Raw genomic sequence first — 19,576 nt, forward strand, 5'->3', positions numbered from 1 at the left:
GTAACATAGATTGGAGAACTGTAAACAGCTTCTCAAGTCAAGTATAGCCAGGTAGTTCAAGATTTTAGATTTAGTTGTGTTCATAAAAAAAAAAAAAAAAAAAGAACTTAAAATAGAACGACATGTTTTGTTCTTGAATTATACCTTTTTTTTTAATTTTTTAGGTATAATTCTGTTACCATACAGGTGGGGCTAAGAAGCCTCCCCATCCCCTGCAATAATTGAAAATGGGCCTTTTGTTTCCTGATGAGGACAGTTACAAGTTTATTTCATACTGTAAGGTTGAATATTATTACAGTGAACAGCAATAATAATAATAATAATAATAATAATAATAATAATAATAATAATAATAATAATAATAATAATAATTTAGTTTTCAAATTTGTAGGAATTAAAGCAATACACTTACACTGTATGAAAAAAAAACACACACACACGGGCACATGCATACATATTCCAATGATAGTAACCAAAACACACTTACCATCACAATATTAAGAAACAATCTAGTTCCGAGGAAGCTCTGCACTATGGCGGCCCAAGTTTGGAATAACCCCCTGTAATACAAATGATACTGTGTTTTGTGCTGTAGCTTTATCAATGTGTAAAATCACTCTTCAGCTACTGAATTAAGAAACATTCATGGGTCTGCGGGGCCCTTATCGCCACCCTATTCAAAATTAGTTTGACAGACAGAAGAACCTAACAATTATAAATTAACTGAGTTGAAACTGAATTCAGATATAATGAAAAGATAAATCCACCAAATGTGTCTTCAGAGATCTTCGACATCATATGATATGAAGTGTTAAACTGGCCTTTTTACCACCCTTCAAAAATCTGACTGCCTCTGCTTTGTTATCCATAGTCAGACACACTACTGCTGATCAACTGAGGAAGCTAGTATCCTCACAGCATACCCTTGAAGAGTCACTGTAGTTCATTAACGGAGTGCCAGATGAAGTAGAAAGAGAAATGTTGAGGGGGATGATCATCTGTTTCATCATCATCATCACTTTCCAGCTTTAGTTTCCCAGGTGTGGTGTACAAACACTCGCCACTTCTTCCTGTCAAAGTATAGTTTCTGGTCCTATATGTGCTCCCACTTGACATTCCTCTTGCTGACCTCCGATTTCACTGTGTCTATCCATCGATTCCTTGGCCTCCGAACTGGCCTCTCTCCTTTCACTTCTCTGTCAGAGTAATTCCTTGCTGTTCTCATTCTGTCCATCCTGAGAACATGTCCAAACCACTGTAGCGTGCATCTTCTTAGAAACCTCGGTAACAGGTATCCTTCCTGTTTGCTTCACTTCCTGGTCTTTCGTTCATTACTATTTGCCTTGTTATGCAGGGTACATGTTTTGAGTCCATTTGTGAACATTGGAATGAAATAGATATAGAACATGGTTCAATTTTGCTTTATGGGGTATCTTATCATCCCAGTGTAGATTTCTCACTTGAAAATAAAATTGAGAAGCTTTCTGAGTCCTATGATGTATTTCTTGGTTTACCCTGTGCCATGTTTGGAAATGATACTCCCAAGGAATTTGAAAGAAAATGTTTGAATCTCTGCCTTTCCTGTTGATAGTCATTTCAACAGTTTTTGTTTTACTGATATTTAGTCCACATTCTTTAAACTTGCCGTTCCAAACATTTAGATTCTCCTGTACATCTGCTTCATTTTCTCCCCAGATCACAACATCATCTGCAAATATTAAGAGTGTTAGGTCCTTTGCAATGTTCTATGATGGATTTTATGATCTGATCCATGACAATGATGACCAGGAGTGCTCCCTTGAAGGGATGATCATCTGTTTATCTTCTTTAATTCCATATGCATTTATTATTAATTACAATGTCTGGCTCCACACCTGATTGGTTAGTGCCTTGACTTTCATTCCTAGGTTGAGGGATCTTAATCATGAATGGTTAATTCTCATATTTACAATGAAGGCAAAATGAAGAAAGTCTTGTTTACTACTATAAGAATTACTGTAACAATCGACATAGACTCTATAAGCAATAAATATATGGTTAAATAGGCAGTTTGTCTCTGTCCTTCTTATATTTCTTCTCTGTGTGGTACTTCTGGAAGCAAATTCCAGAATGAAGTACTAGTTTCTCAGTGCAGGCATTGCAAAAATACATTGTTTCTCTTCTTCTGCCCTCTTTTGCCCGTTGCTGCAAACTGCACAATCTCTGGAATTTCCCTTGGGGTTAGAATATGTAAAGTGAGTCATCCCATTAAAGTGTGTGGTTTTGTTATGAAGTCTGGGTCAGCTGGGCGATAAACTCCCCTACCATTGTCTGAATTGCCTACATTCTCACTTTCAGCTACAGCCACTTTGCTAGAACTGTCATTATCACCTTCACCAAACTTGCTGTGCATAGTAGATCATAATTTTAAATTACATACAGCCGACCTTACTTCAGCTGTTGTAGAAACTGTTCTGGTCTGACAAGCATACAAGAAGCCACATAGGTTACAACAAAACTGGCTTGCATGTTCTCTGAGAAAGAAAAGCAAAATCACTTCGATTCATCAGACAAGGTACGTTAAAAGAACACAGCCATTTGCAGCAGGTCACTTTTGGGAACTACAGTAGTATGAAAAATATGTACAGAAATGATGTCTTTTCTCTTAGTTACAAATCATTTGAGCTGTTTCATTACAAGAGACCATTTCCTTTTTGATAATTTAGACAGTTTAGACAGTTTTATAAGTTTCATTTCTTCCGATGTAAAATTAGAAATATTTTCCTTTTACAGTCATGGTTCTTAAGTGATAAAAATATAAAGAAGATTGCGTCTATAATAATTTGCCATTTTTAACTCATTAGTCCAGAAGTAATGTTATAACTGGATCTTCTTCTTCTTCTTCTTCTTCTTCTTCTTCTTCTTCTTCTTCTTCTTCTTCTTCTTCTTCTTCTTCTTCTTCTTCTTTTCTGGCCATCTGTGCACCCATGAGGACACGCCCCAGTATCATTCAGGGTCGACTCTTCTGATCCTTAGAGAGTATTCCCTTTGGCTTGAAGTCTGTGCCCCTGGAATGCAGTTTCTCTTCAAAACCTTTTCGGCTGTTCGCCATCATGTTGCTCTAGGACATCCTCATCCTCATCCTCATCCTCATCCTCATCCTCATCCTCTCCTTGGTTTCTAAATGGTAAAAGCTTTCTGTACGGGATGATCTTTATCTCAATGTTGTTACATATCTGTACCAGTGCAACTGCCGCTCCTTCAGTTTTTTGCTGATAGGGGCAATATTAAATGATCCTTGAAGTACTGGCGAGCACTTTGACCAATCAGAATGCTACATTTGTCTTTAATAATTTAAAATATATGGCAAGAAATTTTTATGCCATTACAGACACTCTACAGATCTGCAGGCCAAACAGAAGGACACTCGCTGACCATTGCAGCATCTGCATCTCTGTGACGTGCGTTTGCTGATATATAAGTAATAATAATAATAACAACGTAAACGTTTCCACCTTTTCAATACTAAAATATATTCACAAAATTATAAATTACACGGTACTAGTTTCGACCCAGTCGAAACTAGTAGTCGAAACTAGTACCGTGTAATTTATAATTTTGTGAATATATTTTAGTATTGAAAAGGTGGAAACGTTTACGTTGTTATTATTATTACTTATATATTATTCTCAGTTCAATACGGACCAAAAACATGAAATCCATAACCATTAGTGCGTTTGCTGATCATGCTTCTTCTGCCTCGGCCAATATTCAGAGCTGGACATGAGCTGTTTCATTCAATTCCTAAGACTATTGGATAATGTTATAACTGGATATGTTATTTAAATATTTATTTGAATAATGTAATTTTCAATAAAATACATAGGGGTCCAGAAAAATGTAGGCACTTTTTGATAGTCAATATTAATGGAACAAAATGACATACCATTACAATTCTTGCATGGGGGGAAGGTCTGTCATTATTGCCGGTGTGATAGCTGCACAGGACATCTTGATGGTTTCCTGTTGCTGATTCAGTGTACCTGGCTTCTGTCAATAAACTTCATTTTTCAAGTTCTCCCATAGGTAGAAGTCAATAGGTGTAAGATCTGGAGACCATGGTGGGTACTCAATAGCTACTCTTCGACCTATACATCATCCAGGTAGATTTTTATCCAAGTAGGCTCTGACATCTCTGTGGTAGTGAGGTAGAGCACCATCTTGTTGTAGGTAAAATCTTTGATTTCCAAACACCTCTCAGATTGTAGGTAAAATCGATGTTTGCAGTATATGAAGATACACCTCACCAGGTACGGTACCTTCAATGAAGAATGGGCCAATCACATGTTTGTCCACGTGAACATGAGGATTTTCAGGAGCCCAGTATATGCTGTTGTGGCGGTTTAGCAGTACTGTTCAGTTTGAATTGCGCCTCAACTGATCAGATAATCATCCCTGGAAACCGTTCATCCTCACGAAGCATGTTCTTCAAACCACTCGCAGTACTCCATCCTTCGATCAGTGTTGTCCTCTTTCATAGCGTGCCGTGATTTTGGAATGCACACTTTCCACCTTGCAGCCTTCAGAATTCGTCATACGCTTGATTGGCTTACCCCGCTTTCACGTGCACCCTTGATTTGCAGATTTTTGAGGTGACCTAGTAAAATGATGCAACACAGCAGCGCTGGAAGCTGAACTTGTTGATGTTTTTGGTCGGCCAGACTTTTTCTTATGCACATCCTAAACAGTACCGTCGGCTTACAATTTATCCCAAATATGATAAATTGTTGTACGTGTTGGTGGCTGAGTTTCTTACACATTATGCCATTACTGTTGTTCCTCCACCATGATTTCGTACTTCCAGTACCACTTCAATACGGCCTTGTGTTGCTCAAACAACAATCTTACTACATTCATTGCTGCACTGTCGTCTGCTGGAAAACGTGACCCAAGATTGTCACGCCATTCATGTGACCTTCATCATCTGTTGAGGAAACAATGGACTATGCTACCGTGCAAGAATTGCAACAATATGTCGCAACAACAACACAACAACAACAACAACAACATCAACTATCAAAGTGTTTCTATATTTTTCTGGACCCCTCTGTAGTTTAATTTAAATAATATAGAGCCCCTGTGGCTCAGGCGGCAGCATGCCAGCCTCTCACTTCTGGATTCCATAGTTCAAAATCTGGTCGCTCTATGTGAGATTTGTGCTGGACAAAGTGGAGGTAGGACAGGTTTTTCTTTGGGTACTCCAGTTTTCCCTGTCATCTTCCATTCTAGCAACACTCTCCAATATAATTTCATTTCATCTGTCAGGCATTAATCATTGCTCCAGAGGAGTGCAACAGGCTTCGGCAGCCGGCACAGTTTCTATCCTCGCTGCTAGATGGGGGCTTCATTCATTCCCTTCCTAACCTGGTCAAATGACTGGAAACAGGTGGTGGATTTTCAGTATAAATAAAGCACTTCTTATATTTTCATTCCTAACAAAGTTATTACTTGTATGTTGTGTATTCAGCCTGAAGGCTGGTTTTATCCTCAACAGCTCTGCTGCTAGCCATCATAGATGCCCTAGGTGTCAGTGAAGAGTTATACTTGGGGGAATGACAAAAGGGGTAGTTTCCCATTGCTTTCCTCACTGAGCCAGAAGTTGTTATTACATATCAGTCTGCCAAGCCCACTGAAATGCATGAACCAACTGACCCTCTGAATGACATTTTGATACAATTCATAGGTGGGACTGGCTGCATAAGGAATGGCATTACTTTTTTTTTTTGCTAGGGGCTTTACGTCGCACCGACACAGATAGGTCTTATGGCGACGATGGGATAGGAAAGGCCTAGGAGTTGGAAGGAAGCGGCCGTGGCCTTAATTAAAGTACAGCCCCAGCATTTGCCTGGTGTGAAAATGGGAAACCACGGAAAACCATCTTCAGGGCTGCCGATAGTGGGATTCGAACCTACTATCTCCCGGATGCAAGCTCACAGCCGCGCGCCTCTACGCGCACGGCCAACTCGCCCGGTAATGGCATTACTAACATCGTTCATACCTTAGTCACTTCTTTCATATTGTCAAAGCCAAGGATGAGACTGAGACAGGTCTGGATCAGGGTTTCCTAAACTTTTTGTGTCTGAGGCCCCATGAGCATGTCCAAGGACTCCTTAGCCACTGCATTCAGTAGACAAAAACACAATTTTGTAATGATACCATGTTTGATTTTATTCGTATAATTTACGGTTAATATTTACTTTCAGAAAGTTTAACTTCATTTATATAAAGATTGTTCACCAAGTTGTTTCATAGAGTAGTAAAATTAGCGTGGAGTGTTGGTAAGGTACCTTCAGATTGGACAAAAGCAGTAATTGCACCTATCTATAAGCAAGGGAACAGGAAGGATTGCAACAACTATCGAGGTATCTCATTGATTAGTATACCAGGCAAAGTATTCACAGGCATCTTGGAAAGGAGGGTGCGATCAGTCGTTGAGAGGAAGTTGGGTGAAAACCAGTGTGGTTTCAGACCACAGAGAGGCTGTCAGGATCGGATTTTCAGTATGCACCAGGTAATTGAAAAATGCTACGAGAGGAATAGGCAGTTGTGTTTATGTTTCGTAGATCTGGAGAAAGCATACGACAGGGTACTGAGGGAGAAGATGTTCACTATAGTGGGGGACTATGGAATTAAAGGTAGATTATTAAAATCAATCAAAGGCATTTATGTTGACAATTGGGCTTCAGTGAGAATTGATGGTAGAATGAGTTCTTGGTTCAGGGTACTTACAGGGGTTAGACAAGGCTGTAATCATTGACCTTTGCTGTTCGTAGTTTACATGGATCATCTGCTGAAAGGTATAAAATGGCAGGGAGGGATTCAGTTAGGTGGAAATGTAGTAAGCAGTTTGACCTATGCTGATGACTTGGTCTTAATGGCAGACTGTGCCGAAAGACTGCAGTCTAATATTTTGGAACTTGAAAATAGGTGCGATGAGTATGGTATGAAAATTAGCCTCTCGAAGACTAAATTGATGTAACTAGGTAATAAATTCAACAGAACTGAATGTCAGATTGGTGATACAAAGCTAGAACAGGTCGATAATTTCAGGTATTTAGGTTGTGTGTTTTCCCAGGATGGTAATATAGTAAGTGAGATTGAATCAAGGTGTCGTAAAGCTAATGCAGTGAGCTTGCAGTTGCGATCAACAGTATTCTGTAAGAAGGAAGTCAGCTCCCAGACGAAACTATCTTTACATCGGTCTGTTTTCAGACCAGCTTTGCTTTACGGGAGCGAAAGCTGGGTGGACTCAGGATATCTTACTCATAAGTTAGAAGTAACAAACATGAAAGTAGCAAAAATGATTGTTGGTACAAACAGGTGGGAACAATGGTAGGATGGTACTCGAAATGAGGAGATAAAGGCTAACTTAGAAATGAACTTGATGTATGAAGCTGTATGCATAAACCGGCTTCGGTGGTGGGGTCATGTGAGGTGAATGGAGGAGGACAGGTTACCTAGGAGAATAATGGACTCTGCTATGGAGGGTAAGAGAAGTAGAGGTAGACCAAGACTTTGATGGTTAGACTCAGTTTCTAACAATTAAAGGATGAGAGGTATAGAACTAAATGAGGCCACAATACTATTAGCAAATAGAGGATTGTGGCAACATTTAGTAAATTCACAGAGGCTTGCAGACTGAACGCTGAAAGGCATAACAGTCTATAATGATAATGAATGAATGAATGAATGAATGAATGATACATAAAGATACTTTATAAATGCACAGAAATTATAAAACAATGTGACACTTAGCTAATAATTACAAGAGTCTGCATCTGGAAACTTTCTTCTTACACTGCCTTGTAGTAGGCTATTTCTTCTTTCTTTCAGCTGCTAACTTGTATTATCTATTGGCCAAGTTAAGACTTACAGTACATATACTTCATGTACATTATACAACAGTGAAGACGTAGTTCCTAAATTTATTATAATGGTCTATGAATTGTCTGTGTACCATAAAATTTCACTCTTCCAATACTTACATTATCATTGCGGACCCCTTGGGTTATTGTCATGGCTCCTCAAGGTTCCGCAGACCACAGTTTGGGAATGGCTGTTCTAGCCCATAACAGAAGACGAAGTGCACTGTAAACACTAGGTCTCATTGGCAAGGGCATAACATTATTACTTAATAGCAAGAGTTAGTTTTTAATTAATTAATTTACTTTACCAGTGACAAAGTAGGGCTCATGGCCCTCTCTTACACTTAACCACATAATTAATTTACAGGTAATACATATAAAAAGAAATGTACTATTCTATTATAAAATCAAAGATAAGCTAAACATTACAGATTTGGACAACATATAATGAAGAAAGAAAGCAGAGTTCAAGAAATAAAATAGAATACAATTCAGAGCGTAAAGGTAATAAGAAAGAGAGAGACAAAGCTGTAATGTAAAAGTAAGATACAAACTGAAAAAAATAAGCAATGCATAAATAGAACACAATAAGTAATAAAGTAAATGGAAATATAAATATGGCCATAAAAGTGATCTATGTACATGATTAAGAAGCTAAATATTATGTACATTACACTATAATAATAATAATAATAATAATAATAATAATAATAATAATAATAATAATAATAATAATAATAATAATAATAATAATAATAATAATAATAATAATAATAATAATAATAATAATAATAATAATAATAATAATAATAATAATAATAATAATAATAATAATAATAATAATAATAATAATAATAATAATAATAATAATAATAATAATAATAATAATAATAACAGAAAGAAAGAAAGAAAGAAAGAAAGAAAGAAAGAAAGAAAGAAAGAAAGAAAGAAAACACCATACCATATGACTATGTTGTTGTTGTGTTGGTGCTGTGGTGGTGGTGGTATGATTCTACAGCAAGCAAGGAAATTACTTAAAGGGACAGAGAGAAAGGACATATCCCCCATACTTTTTTGTGGTATACAGTAGTGTTTCACAGACAAATTCGGAGCTTTGCTATTTAATTTAACATCGAACAAGTGGGCCATGTAGCTGTCAGCTTGCATTTGGGAGATAGTGGTTTCGAACACCACCCTTGGCAGCCCTGATGATGTTTTCTGTGGTTTCCCCATTTTCGCACCAAGCAAATCCTGGGGCTGTACCTTAATTAAGGCCATCGTTGCTTCCTTCCCACTCCTCATCCTTTCTCATCCCATCATTGCCATAAGACCGGTGTGTGTCAGTGTGATGTAAAAAAATGTATGGATCTTTTTATTATTTCCTTGGAAGTATTCCCACAGAAATCCAAACCAGTCTTTTTTGTTAGCTTCAGTTGTAACTAAATGGCTTATTATCTGTTTTATGTAAAACTTGCTCTTTGTTTTTAGTGTCAAGTGGACTACAATTTATTTCCCCTGCCAGGACACTGTGATTCTTATCTTCACTGTGAAGATGGAATGCCTCATGTGGATAGCTGTCCTCCTGGGCTACTCTTCAACGATGTCACAGGGATGTGTGATATGCCTGAGAACGTTAATTGTCAGAGCTTATCATAAATGAATGTTGCAGTCTCTCAGACATACGAGGTTTGTTATTGTTAATGTATATCATTGATAATTTTGTATGTGTGTATATTGTATAATTATTTTAAAAATAGAAAAATACAAAAAAACATTTAAAAATGTAAACATATTTATAATACTTGTTATTTTCTATAAATTTTGGTTTTATGTATCATTTCTAATTTTCAAAAGTGTATGCAATCATCATAAATAATCTCCAGTTTCCAAAATATAGTAGAATAGTTCTTTCATTCACTGTGTTGGATGATTTCAACTTTTCCCCTCATCTGCTTCTTCCTTTGTTCTTCAGGGTTTAAAGTCACCTGTATCACATATTTATTTGTTAGTTATATCTTATCTTTCTGCCATCCAACCACTTCGTATTGCCCCAGCAAATAACCTCCTCAGCTGAAATTTTGTTTGTTAGTCAACTTCATTTCTGATTGTAGAATACCACGGGTAATATTTGGGTCTGCCCTGTCAATATATGATCAAATTTATAAGGCCGCAACATCTACAGTTAATATGTGTCTGGCTGGAGAGTGAGTTCATCTTCACTCCAATACAACACAATAACAAGAACACCTACCAGGCACACAATTTAAGAACTCGACGGGAGGTTCAAACCGCTCTCTCAAACAACAGCACAGCATGATTCTGTTTAACCAGTTACAGTTTAAAGGCAATTACTGGTGTCTGTCATAGGTCTTAAGAGTGTAATAATTACATGTAGCATAAGATTATTTTCAAAAGGTTTTTGACAGCAGCAAGATCAAGATTTTAACTGTTTTTTTCTGTGTTTACCCAAGAAAACCAGATGACTTTCTAATACATTTTAAATGTGTTCTACTGCAATAAGAACAAACACAACAAGCAATATCAAGAAACTTTTTTGGATAATCGATGTGGCAGTGAATAAATACAGATGTGTTAGTGATGTGTGCCAGTTTTTATCTAAATAAACATACTTCAAGTCCTTTCTCAACACAAATACTGGACTAAATGTAAGTATTATGACTCAGTGTAACCTTCGAGGACTGGACTCGACATAATTTTATTTAATTAGAGTGAACTTGATTATTTTCTGTTCTACATGTAGAAAACCGTTAGGATATCATTAACCAACAGTTGAACATCATAATTCAGGGAGGCTTCAAACCCTTCCACACTCAAAGAAATGGCTTCTTACCAAGGAAATCAGTCCGTACATAACCTTACCGACAGTTCTACCCACAATGTACTTAAGCAGTCTCAGATAAGTTATGCTTCTGTAATGCAGTTAACATCATAAAAAGAACAGGCTATTATTATTGATGCTCATAACAGAATCCCAATAAGACTGCGTCCTTGCTGTAGGAAAAATAACAGATCCAGCTAACATACGTTATATATCTCGTATTTCAAACTCAAGAATTTGCATATTCCTATCGAACACAAAAATTGTTCAGGAATTGTCACTCAATTAGAATCAAGGAAACAAATGCATCACATTAATTAGAATCAATAATATTGATCTCACTCTCAGACCATTAATTGTCTCAAACAAGAGAGTGATTGGAGCCATGTCTCATCATACGTCACAAGCCTAGCCATGAAGTCAGCTGGATCTTGATCATGGTGTTGCAAAGGTTCTCTGCACACGTCCACACGCCTCTGCTTTTCGTCTGCAGACAAGAGTCTAGGCACCCACGTGGATGACACCTTCCCCAACTGTAAGCGGTCATGCACGATCCGCATTACAAGGTGTTTCAGCTAATTCCCATGGCTGCCTCCATTTCTGTAAATGTGATGCATTTGTTTCCTTGGATGGCCTATTCAAACCAGGCAATTTTGGCTGGTGTTGACGCTGTCACATTCCTTCCAGAACTGGCTCCCTTGTCCACCAATGTGCGCCCTGTTTTTCAACCTTCTATGAATTTCTGCTCCTGGTGCACCTTCAGACCACAAAAGACGGATTACGGACTGCTGTTCTTCCTTGGTGCAAAAAGAGAGTGGCGAGGCCATCTTTACTTCGCAACAGAGCAAATTGTACTGATCTGATAAAGCTGAAACCAGCACAAACATAGACAATGGTGCCATCTAGCGGCTGGTGAGCACACAACACCATAGAGCCAACCTAAAGACAATTAGAGCAAAATTGCAGATGCTTACTGACTTGCCTACGTCTATTCGTTTCACACCTCCTGAATTTCATTGTGTCTAAAAAAACCTAAATGAGGTGTTTGACACCTAGAATAACCTAAATAGCTGTTTTGTCTTCTTCAAGTGAATAATGTTATTTTCCCTTTCTAACTTATTATACATTATTTCCATCATTTCTCTAGCCGACCACAGAGAGTGCAGTAGGCAAAAAGCATGGTGAATTGTTGCTATAATACTTTTCTAACTTTAATTTTTGTATAGCAAAACGGTGCCTAAATTGAAAAATGGATTGTTAAAGATCGAAACTTTGCTGCGGATGGTCAAGTGGTCTTCTGTCAGGCATGCACCAAGCAAGTAAATTTCCTGCAACTAACCTAAAAAATGCACTGCAATACTCTAGCATGCTTAGTAAAGTGTACTTAAGATTTCTACATATGAGCAAAAATCCCCGTAAGCAACATTCATCTTGCAGCTGCACTCATTGCCAGTGTAGCTTCTAGGAGAAATAAGTTCAGCAGCTTATTTCTTCCACAGTTGGCACCCTGAGGATAATTATAACTTTCGCCTATGTCAGGTGTTGAAACGCAAGTGTGCCATGGAACGTGCTAACCAACCCGGTAATGAAAACATTCTTAGAAGACGTGAATGGCCACATCAACGAAGCAAAACCTAAAAAACCTCTTTTAAGCATACAAGAAACCTGAAATGAAGGGCCGAGCTGAGACGGTTGAGGAGCTGGCTTTCGGACTCCAACTTGGCAATGTCGATCCTGGCTCATTCCGGTGGTATTTGAAGGTGCTCAAATACATCTACCTTGTGTTGGTAGATTTACTGGTATGTAAAAGAACTCCTGTGGAACTAAATTCTGGCACCTCAGCATCTCCAAAAACCATAAAATTAGTTAGCGGGATCTAAAGCCAATATTATTATTATTATTATTATTATTATTATTATTATTATTATTATTATTATTATTATTATAAAAATGAAGGTTGTTTATACAACCTAACAATCCATGCCCTTGTTATTACTCATGGTGAGGGGCTGTTGAGAAATATGTTGAAATTACTTGAGGACACTATCCAGGGATTGGACACTTCATTTAATCTATTCAGTATCGTCATTCTGCAAAAATGCCTTACGTACTTGAAATTCTCTTCTGCTCCAATTAAGAATCATACCTTCTTGAACAGTTGGAATATTGGATTTAGGAAATTTTATCAAACTCATGTTCTAATGTTTTATTAATACAGTTTTATTACTGCATTAAATGTATAGTCAGTTTAAAAAAAGAATGAGCGTATGGTATTGTGTAACTTCTTCGTAGGTACACTTTCCTCAGACCAATTAAACCTATTAATATCATGCTTGTGAATATCCAAAAGGTTTGTATTTACATGGTAAATGAATTATGTTTTGATGATGATAATCAGATAAAATATTCAGTGTGAAGAACATACAGTACCGTTCACTCATTCCTTTTTGAGTGACTATACAATATATTACAAATCAAATATACATGTACTGTACATATTACACAATGTAGTAATTATACCCAATTATAAAACATGATTGACAACTAGTTTGATTGATCCCAATTTGTATCCATTGAAACATCTATGTTATGATGGCAAAGAAAATACATAAATAATTTGCATGAACATTGAGGTTTTAAGAAACAGACCAAGCTGAAAATATTGAACTTCTACAAGATCAAACTGAGGTCTTCCCGACAGCTGCAAAGCAAACATTGGCGAGTTTCTTACAGCTCTTATCATCTGATCACCGAGCGAGGGGCAAGCTACAAGTACATTACTTGAACAAGCCCAAGAGAAAACTAAATTTACCTGTCTTATACCTTCAGATTTCTTAATATTCTGTAAAAATCAACTGTTTCAATATTTTGCTTGATTGGGGTGGGACAGAAAATACAGAAAGAACATAAAGAAGATACATATAAAGAAGATAAAAAGAGAAATAAATTTTACGATTATCTAAGACAGGGGGCTGCCACACTGAAGTAGTAAAAGCTTGCTCAGTTCACCCAGAAGGACATAGGTTTGATTCCCCACCAGAAAGTATAGAAAAGTTTAGAAATGTGTTTTATATTTCTGGAGCAGCACACGGCCATGAGGTTCATTCAGCCTACACCAAAAATGTGTGTCAATTTAATTCCTGGTGGGGAAGGGTGTCTGGGCATAGAGTTCAGCACTGTACCACACCTAGTGCTGAGGTTACGGGAAAATGGAGCCTCCAAGTGCCTTCACGGTCTGTAAGGAGTTTGGCTTGGCTTGGCTTTGCTTTGCTTTTGGTCCGAAGACAGAAAACTTTGTCCTCAAAGGTAAGGTTCTCAAAGTTTGATTTATTGTTTAACAATAGATTTCTGTGGCAATTTTGCAAGAGAATCCTTATGTTTGAAGATACCCAAGTTCAAAAGAATTTGAAGTGATTCTCAGTATTATTTAAGGAAGCTAAAAGAAGATTGATTATATGAATTTTGTATGAACAATAACATCTACAATGACATCTAACTGAAATAGTCCAGAAGCTCCTTTTGATTCAGGGCTAATTAAATATCCCAGAGTGTTTTTTGAGTTTGATTCTGTCTTGGAATGTATTACGGTTGCAGCATTTTATTGTTCATATACATTTACATCCTCATTCATTCTTTATGTCTTGGATGAGAGTCGAAGCAGGTGACCATTAGGATGCACGATTTGCAAGCCTCCACTCTCTGCCTTAGGGTTTTTGTTTCTCTTTGAAGTGCCTCTAGGAAACTAGTGTCTTGGTGATCCAAATCCACTTCAGCGTGTGCTGAAATATTGGAATGAAAAATCTCCCATTACCAACATATTTCATATTAGAGGAGCCACTATTTAGGTATGGACACAGGAGGAGCATTGCTGTATTTATTACATTATTTGCAGCAAAATCAGGCAAATCTGAGTCAACAATTGCCCAAAACCTTTCAAAATTCACTCCCTATAATTCACGGTTGTTAACACACTGAGGTCTTGCTCATTTTCACACATTTTAATCTTCCGGACTGGCCTTTTTCACTAATTTCAGATTTTAAAACTAAATACTAGTTTTTAACTTAGGTCTTTTTTTATTTGACTATATTTGACTTCATACATTTTACATCATATCTGTCTGGCTCATACCTAACTGGTTAGCACGCTGGCCTTTGGTCAGAAGGGTCCAGGGTTTGATTCCTAATAGGGTCGGGAATTTTAACCATCATTGGTTAATTTCGCTAGCACAGGGTCTGGGTGTATGTGTTGTTTTCATCATAATTATATCCTTATTACGACGTGCAGGTCACTTACGGTCGTCAAATCCAAAGACCTGCACCTCGCGAACCAAACATGTCCTCGGACATTCCCGGCACTAAAAGCCTTTTCATTACTTCATACCTGTAAAAGCTGTAAGAAAATTTATAGATCCCTTACCATGGAAATAGTGGATTGAAATTAGTAGGAAGATAGCGGGTTCAAACCCCACTATCGGCAACCCTGTAGAAGGTTTTCCGTGGTTTCCCATTTAAAAAAAAATTAGTATCGGTAGGTTTTACATTTCACTTCTTTTTTTCATTTTTTTTTTTTTTTTTTTAAAGGTTCAACATGTAACCTTAACTAATAAAATACCTACAGGTGATATTGAGTTTATTTGGTTTTTAGGTCATTCAGAATTGTTTGTACAAGAGATAAAACTACATAATAATTATTACGTAAATATTATGTGTGACTTGTTAGATCTGTTCAGTTGGTATAAATCACTGATGCTCAAGTCCACGTTCACCCACGGCCGCAATTATGTGCACACTGCTGACAAATCGACGTCTTTTTTTTTTTTTTTAAGAACTATATAAACCAAATTAATAGTGCACTGCCGATCAACGCACAAAGTACGTTTGTTCCATAGTAACAACGGCAAAAACCGGAGAACGTACGCCGTGCAGGCTTCATTCTCTGCAGTATAATATGGTGTACGGCCTTTGACCTCAATGTGTTAATGCACGGATTTGAGAGGATGAATCATGAATTATTCACAATTTATTTCTTTGCCTTTAGATGCTCTTGTAGGTTTAACAAAGGAAATGTGTTATAGAGTAAACAGCAATACTTATTTTTATGTCACACACACACACACACACTCTCTCTCTCTCTCTCTCTCTATATATATATATATATATATGATTGCCAGCTATGTCTAATAAAAAGTTAAAAACTTGACATCCTCTTTTCTTTTTTAAAGAATTGTTCACTCATTCTGATATGAAATTGGAACTTCATGGAAAGAGCATGTTTGAAAGGGAAGTCAATATGATTTTCCATGTACAACAAAAGCATGTGTACAGCAGTACTAGATTTGCAGATTAACTTTCATGTCCTCCACTTCATCATTCTCACAATCCTCATTACCTGCTTCATCTTCACCTACTGTCAAATCCTGTAAGATATCCTCCTGACTTTCTTGCCTGTAACCCTGATCATCTTATCAACCACAAACCGTTCCATCAAGTTACCTTCTGAGTCTTAACAGGCTTTGAGATCTCTTATTAATGATGTTATGGGTAAGAATCATGCAGTCCTTTAAATGTAACCAAAAAGTCAACACTGACTAGCATTTTACTCACAAGAGATCTCCATAATCTGTTAGTACTTTCCAAGTACTCTCAACCCTTAAGCATTGAAATTCCATTTCACTGTCAAAATGATTAACTTACTACAAAGGGCAGAAGTTTCTTTGTCGGAATTACAAGTTTAAAAAATGTACTGAGAAACAATACATTGAAATGAAACTTACATTCATAGGTCCATTTGTCCGAAGGGACTATGAGGCGACGTCTGGCGGCAGCTAGTTCCTTTTCGAGTTCTTTCTGCTCTTTATACAGTTCCCTGATCCTTCGTCGTCGCACCTCAGTCCACTGCCTTTCCAACCTCTCAACATCTTCTCGACAGTAGTGTAGAACACGCACTGCAATACATGCGCAAATTATTAGAGACTACTCATCAATATGCTCCTCAATTAGTAGAAATGGGAGGGTAAACAAGAGGTAAAAGTCATGTCTCGACTTCTCCAAGGACAAGGAGATGAGCAAAAACATTTATTATTTGAGAAATTAGGTTGCATTCTGTTTCTCATTTTACAATATTTAACAGTTAAAAAAGTCTATAATTGATTTTTCTTTATGATTTATGAACAACTACATGATTTTTAATTTTTAACATTCAGTGTCAAGCACTGCATCAGTGTTGGTTGGATGAAATGGCAGGCTCTTACTGGTGTTCTATGTGATAAGTTGGTGCCAGTCAAATTAAAGGGCAAAGTGTACAAAACCACAGTCTGTCTGACCTGGCCTCATGTACAGCATGACCAGTGAATGCATGTCACAGAGATGTGGATGTTGCGATGGTTGGCGGGGAGTCATTCTGCAAGACCAAGTGCGCAATGAGTATATACGAGGGTCATTCAAACTTGTACCCATCAGTAACAAGATGGAGGAAAAACAGCTCTGCTTATTTGGTCACGTCACCCTTCAATACAGATGGTTATGCCTTACACCATCCTGCCTGAAAACCTCTATGAAGTAACTATGTGCCTCCACAATCTTCGATTTGCAATTAGCTTTGTGGCCTTGTGTAGTTCCATACCACTTATCATTAAATCATTAATACCTTCGCTCCCAATGAGGAGTGTGGTCTTTTAAGCACACCATCTTCTTTGGCCTGTAGAGCAGTAAAGTTGTTTAGCACTTGTTCAGTATAGTATGCTCTGATATGCTTATGTTTTTGGAGACCGGAAGAGTTCTCCCTAGAAGTTTCTGTTTCTTCCAGTAGATGACTCGAGTGCCCTCTTTTCTCAACACTGTACAAAATCCATCCTGTATTTAGTCAGGTGGTCTTTAAAGAAAATTTGTGTTTGTAAATTACGGTTCTGAATTTTATTCCATCTTGAGTGGTTTCACTATTAATGCCTATTTCATTTAGGTCTTCACTGATTTCTTTTAGCCAATTATTGCGATTTTTCATTGATAAGGCTAAGTTTTAAATTTTCTTTGTGAGCCTGTTATTATTCATTCTATTTAATGACCACAAAATTGTAACTGCCATTTCCTGATGGTATCTGTGATTTTTTCCTTTAACTTTATAGATTTCATGTGATTTCCTTTTCATCCGATTTCTGTTTTTGCATTTTGGTCCTAAGAATTTTCTGAGGATTTTCCTTTCTTGTTTTTTTATAATCTTTATTTGAGATTTGCCAACAATTATAATAGTTTCAGATGCATGAAGTGCTTCTGTTTTAACTACTGTTATGGAATATTGACACTTTTTTTTAAAAAAAAGTTGCTTTACGTTGCACTGACACAGATAGGTCTTACGGCGATGATGGGACAGAGGAGTGGGAAGGAAGTGACCATGGCCTTAATTAAGGTACAGTCCCAGCATTTGCCTGGTGTGAAAACTGGAAACCAGTGAAAACCATCTTCAGGGCTGCCAACAATGGGGTCTGAACCCACTATCTCTCGAATACTGGATACTGGCAGCATTTAAGCGACTGCAGGTATTGAGCTCGGTGTACAAATTCTACTTGTACACCAGTAGTACAGTGGGTAAGGTTATCAACTGACTTGCATCCATGCTGCTGTTCCTAAGTTGGCATTCCTACACAGGTATTCTAGAAGTAAAGAAGAGATTTGAAGACTGACCATTTCTCACATTATTTACCCTTAGACACACCTCCTGGGTCATGGAGACCTGAGTCTTGACTGGAGCTAAAACTAGAGCTCTCACTGTCAAGAACAACACTCTCATAGCCCAAGCTCCCGCACTCTGGTAGAGTCTTGCTTCTCACCTTGACAGGCTGGGGACTCGCCGAGTCATGACCACTGTCGTATTCCTCTGGAGCTGTTCGAGTAGAGGGCTTCAGTCTGGCTGAAACAGATGACAGTAATAACAAAACAGTTGAGAGGATTTTCTCATATTCCCTCGTATATCATGCTTTAGAGAACAAACAATAATACTGTATAGGCTTTTGAACTTATGCCGTGTCATAAAGGGCCATGAAAGCATCAATGGCAACAAACAATAAGTTTGATGATGCTGATGATGCTTGTTGTTTAAAGGGGCCTAACATCGAGGTCATCAGCCCCTAATGGTATGAAATGAGATGAAATGGAATGACAAATTAAAGTCCAAAATCCTCCACTGACCAGAATTCAAAACGTGAGGACGAAGAATGAATGGATGGATATGAATTTAAAACAATCAGTGGATCCAACCCGCAATGCCTTACATTCACAGAAACTGACATAAAACAATAGGATTACTGACCAAGGGACTGTTGCTGTAGCATTACACTGAATCAATGATGCTTGCAGTCTAAAGGGGGTCCAAAATCCAAGTTTTGGCCCCTCATAATGGTACTTATTGCTAGGAAAGCAGAACCATGGTATTTGTCATGTTGTGGTACTAATCAAAAGTAGCAGAGACTCACTGTATTCCACACATTATGGTACTACTCACAGGTTATGATATTCGACATATAATACAGACCTATGGTGTTTCTCACTTTGTGGCGCCATTTACAGGCAACGCAAACCTATGGTGTTCATCACATAAGAGTACTAACCACAGGGACCTACACTATCCCGTGGTGTTCCTCATATAGTGTGTACTAATCATAGGCAAGGCAGAACCATGGTAGCTATCATCCCATGGTCCTGCTCATACAGCGGTACTAATCAGAGCTACTGCAAAAGCCGACCGTACAGTGCTCCTGTGTGCTACTAATCACAAACGTATTTGGTACCTAAGATAGTGGTACTACGCGCAAGTAAAAGCGACCCATGGTGTTCCCCGCAT

General features: G+C 37.7%; 2 protein-coding genes across 4 annotated transcripts in view; one reads left to right on the forward strand and one right to left on the reverse strand.

The window, feature by feature from the left end:
- LOC136881287 (uncharacterized) overlaps window positions 1-19,576 on the forward strand; it is a 136,102-nt gene that overhangs the window by 93,916 nt on the left and 22,610 nt on the right. For 2 of the 3 annotated variants that reach the window (XM_067154079.2, XM_067154081.2), the window contains one exon: window positions 9,393-9,775. In XM_067154079.2, the coding sequence (XP_067010180.2) occupies window positions 9,393-9,560 (168 nt within the window). In that variant the 3' untranslated portion in view covers window positions 9,561-9,775. Of the gene's footprint in view, window positions 1-9,392; window positions 9,776-19,576 lie in introns of those variants that run through there. The other variant, XM_067154080.2, reaches the window with a different exon arrangement.
- The window catches only part of LOC136881161 (kinesin-like protein CG14535), a 195,978-nt gene continuing 194,833 nt past the window's right edge, over window positions 18,432-19,576 (reverse strand). Inside the window, exon 14 of the mRNA XM_067153824.2 lies at window positions 18,432-18,646. Within this exon, the coding sequence (XP_067009925.2) occupies window positions 18,432-18,646 (215 nt within the window). The remainder of the gene's footprint in view (window positions 18,647-19,576) is intronic.

The sequence above is a fragment of the Anabrus simplex genome, chromosome 9 (genome assembly GCF_040414725.1).
Source record: "Anabrus simplex isolate iqAnaSimp1 chromosome 9, ASM4041472v1, whole genome shotgun sequence".
NCBI classification, from domain to species: domain Eukaryota; kingdom Metazoa; phylum Arthropoda; class Insecta; order Orthoptera; family Tettigoniidae; genus Anabrus; species Anabrus simplex.